The sequence below is a fragment of the Typha angustifolia genome, chromosome 8 (assembly GCF_048772165.1).
Source record: "Typha angustifolia cultivar Huaian chromosome 8, ASM4877216v1, whole genome shotgun sequence".
NCBI classification, from domain to species: domain Eukaryota; kingdom Viridiplantae; phylum Streptophyta; class Magnoliopsida; order Poales; family Typhaceae; genus Typha; species Typha angustifolia.
In genome coordinates this window covers 7,460,762-7,463,164 of record NC_133246.1, presented here as the reverse complement: position 1 = coordinate 7,463,164, position 2,403 = coordinate 7,460,762, and the positions used below count along the sequence as shown (strand labels likewise).

General features: G+C 42.0%; 1 protein-coding gene across 1 annotated transcript; it reads right to left on the bottom strand.

Moving 5' to 3' along the window:
- Positions 1-351: 351 nt before the first annotated feature.
- Positions 352-1,893, bottom strand: LOC140765626 (transcription factor MYB78-like). Its single transcript, XM_073104800.1, has 3 exons — positions 1,545-1,893; positions 1,276-1,405; positions 352-1,081 (listed from the first exon to the last, which is right to left on the bottom strand). The coding sequence occupies exons 1-3, from the start codon at positions 1,687-1,689 to the stop codon at positions 478-480; spliced, it is 879 nt and encodes a 292-aa protein (XP_072960901.1). The 5' UTR covers positions 1,690-1,893; the 3' UTR covers positions 352-477.
- Between the last annotated feature and the right edge of the window lie 510 nt (positions 1,894-2,403).

Genomic DNA, 2,403 nt, shown 5'->3' with positions numbered 1-2,403 from the left:
TACTTAAATTGTGGCAGTTTGTAGAAAATTTGAAAGATAACAAAATGTTACTACACCACAGTAGAACAAACGAGATTTGAACTTATGAGAGCCCTCTGATATCATTTTAGATAATCAAATTAAGATTTAACCTAAAAACTTAACAATGTGTATCATGACTTTAACACTTGATTGTGAGGTAGGTAGTATAAGAAGACTAACGAATTGCTGGCTCACTAGATCTATATAATAAAGATTGAGGGAAAAAAAAGGTAACAATAAAGCAATGGTGTATCCGTTCTTCGAATCCCCGCGTTCCCCTCACTTTGCCCAAAACCAACAATGAACTAATTGAAGAAGAGGACTAAGGTCTCATGCAAAGTCTACAAATTAAGTACAGAAGCAGTATATTCCAAACTTACACCATTTTTTCCCCAAACAGCATCACACTTAATGGGACTGTCTTTATGATGGATGGGTTATCACAACAAGCAACTCTTAGATTCCACCCCACTCTTGTAGATTCCTAACTTGCCATAATTCATCCATACTCCACATGCTATCACTAACATTATCTATGCTACTACTAGCATAATACGGATCTGAATTACCAAGGTGAGATGAAGCCAAGGCTTCTATCCCGTAGCCGTTGTCCATGCAATAGTGAGCAGGGAGGGAAGAAGTGGAGGGAAGACCACTGAGCTCCTCTTGTGGGCTGGACTGGAATTTCTGGAAGTTTGAGGTGAGGCTCTCTGAGCCGGAGAGTTCGTAGGTGTACTGCAAAGTATCGTATTGGTATTGGTATTGGTATTGCATGCTGGGTGCAGCAGCACAGCTCTGTAACTGAGAGATATTTGGATCACGGTCACGGTTGATTGCCGAGATGGTCGAGTTGGTGTCTAAGGATTGTGTGGATTGAGTTGAGCCCATGCCCATCTTCTCCAGCAGCCTTGGCATCCAGTAGCAGCGGACGGCGTCGCGGAACATGGAGCTATTGGCGTCGATCTTGAGCTGCCTCGCCTGCTTCTGCACCCGCGTCCGCCAGTAGTTCTTGATCTCGTTGTCGGTTCGTCCGGGAAGATGCTGTGCAATCCTAGACCACCTACAAGAATCACAAATTTTAAGTTTATATTGGCTTAACTGATCAACTAATTAACTCCTGAAGTGAATATTTGTAGCTAGGGTAAATAAATTAATGGCATCATAGCAGCTAGGAGGCTTCAGGGGCACAAGATGTACGCACTCTTGGTGCATGAAACATAACCTAGAAGATATAATTCTAGAAAACTCGATTACCGATTTCCCCATTTGGAATGGAGCTCAAGGATTAGGAACTGCTCTTCGGGTGAAAGGTTGCCGCGCTTTATGTCGGGCTTTAAGTAGTTCAGCCACCTCAATCTGCAACTCTTGCCGGTTCTCTTCAACCCTATAGATTAATTGCACAATAAAAGATAATAAGCTACAAACTAGATGTATATAAATATATTTATATATATATATAGGACTTTGATCATAGCAAAAAAAAGCTAGGCTAAGTAATTAGTAGCTAGGTCAGTTTGAATTACCGGAACACCTAGCGAGGAGATTCCAACGGCCCTCGCCATGACAAGCAATGTAGTGGATGAGGAGGGTGTCCTCTTCAAGAGTCCAAGGTCCTCTCCTTAGCTCCATCTCCTCATCATATTTGTTTCCTCCTCTCTTTTGAGACATTATTCTCTCAAAAAGGCTCTATAGATAGCTTAGGGAGGGAGGGAGGGAGGGAGGGAGGGGAGAGTGGTGAGGGAGCTAGAAATTAAGGAGGGTGAGGGGGCTAAGCGCCATTTTTATAGATCAATAATGGGAGATAGATCATTTGAAAAAGGTTAGCACCCTAAAGATGAACCCCTACAAGTAGCTCCCTCTTTTATAATGAATTGTGGCAATCATAAAGGAATTTTTGGAGGTGAACTACTCCTACTCATAGACTTGGGGCTTGTAGTGGAGAAAAGATAGACATGAAAGCCGAGCTTCATGGGGAATGGGTCATTCACTCAAGCTTCCCTTTTGGGAGCCTTTAGGGAGGTGTTTTCTAGATTCTTTTCCACATGAAACGTGTTTGACTGAACTATTATTTACTATGGATTCCACTGTTAGGCACAGGTCTTGGTGGAAGATATAGATAGATAAATAGGAAAATTTGAGAGAGAGAGAGAGGAGGGCATTCAGGTACTGCATGGTTTTATGAAAATATTCTCCTCTTGAACTTGTTTCACATTTGAAAGCAAGCATGCATACTTTGTTCCTCCAAAAGTCACATAGCCAACCATTTTAGAGACAGCACCCTGAGGTGAAAGCGTAGGATTAGGTCGCTTGTGATGACAGTCTTTTCTTTCTCTTTTTTCTCTCCTAGGGAGAATCAGATTATGCTATATATTTCCATTTGTG

Excerpts from the sequence above, each read along its gene's own strand:
- LOC140765626 (XM_073104800.1), bottom strand. The coding sequence starts at position 1,689 with ATGTCTCAAAAGAGAGGAGGAAACAAATATGATGAGGAGATGGAGCTA. Across the intron at positions 1,406-1,544 it reads TCTCCTCGCTAGGTGTTCCG|GGTTGAAGAGAACCGGCAAG; the intron begins GTAATTCAAACT and ends ATTAATCTATAG. Across the intron at positions 1,082-1,275 it reads CATTCCAAATGGGGAAATCG|GTGGTCTAGGATTGCACAGC; the intron begins GTAATCGAGTTT and ends TGATTCTTGTAG.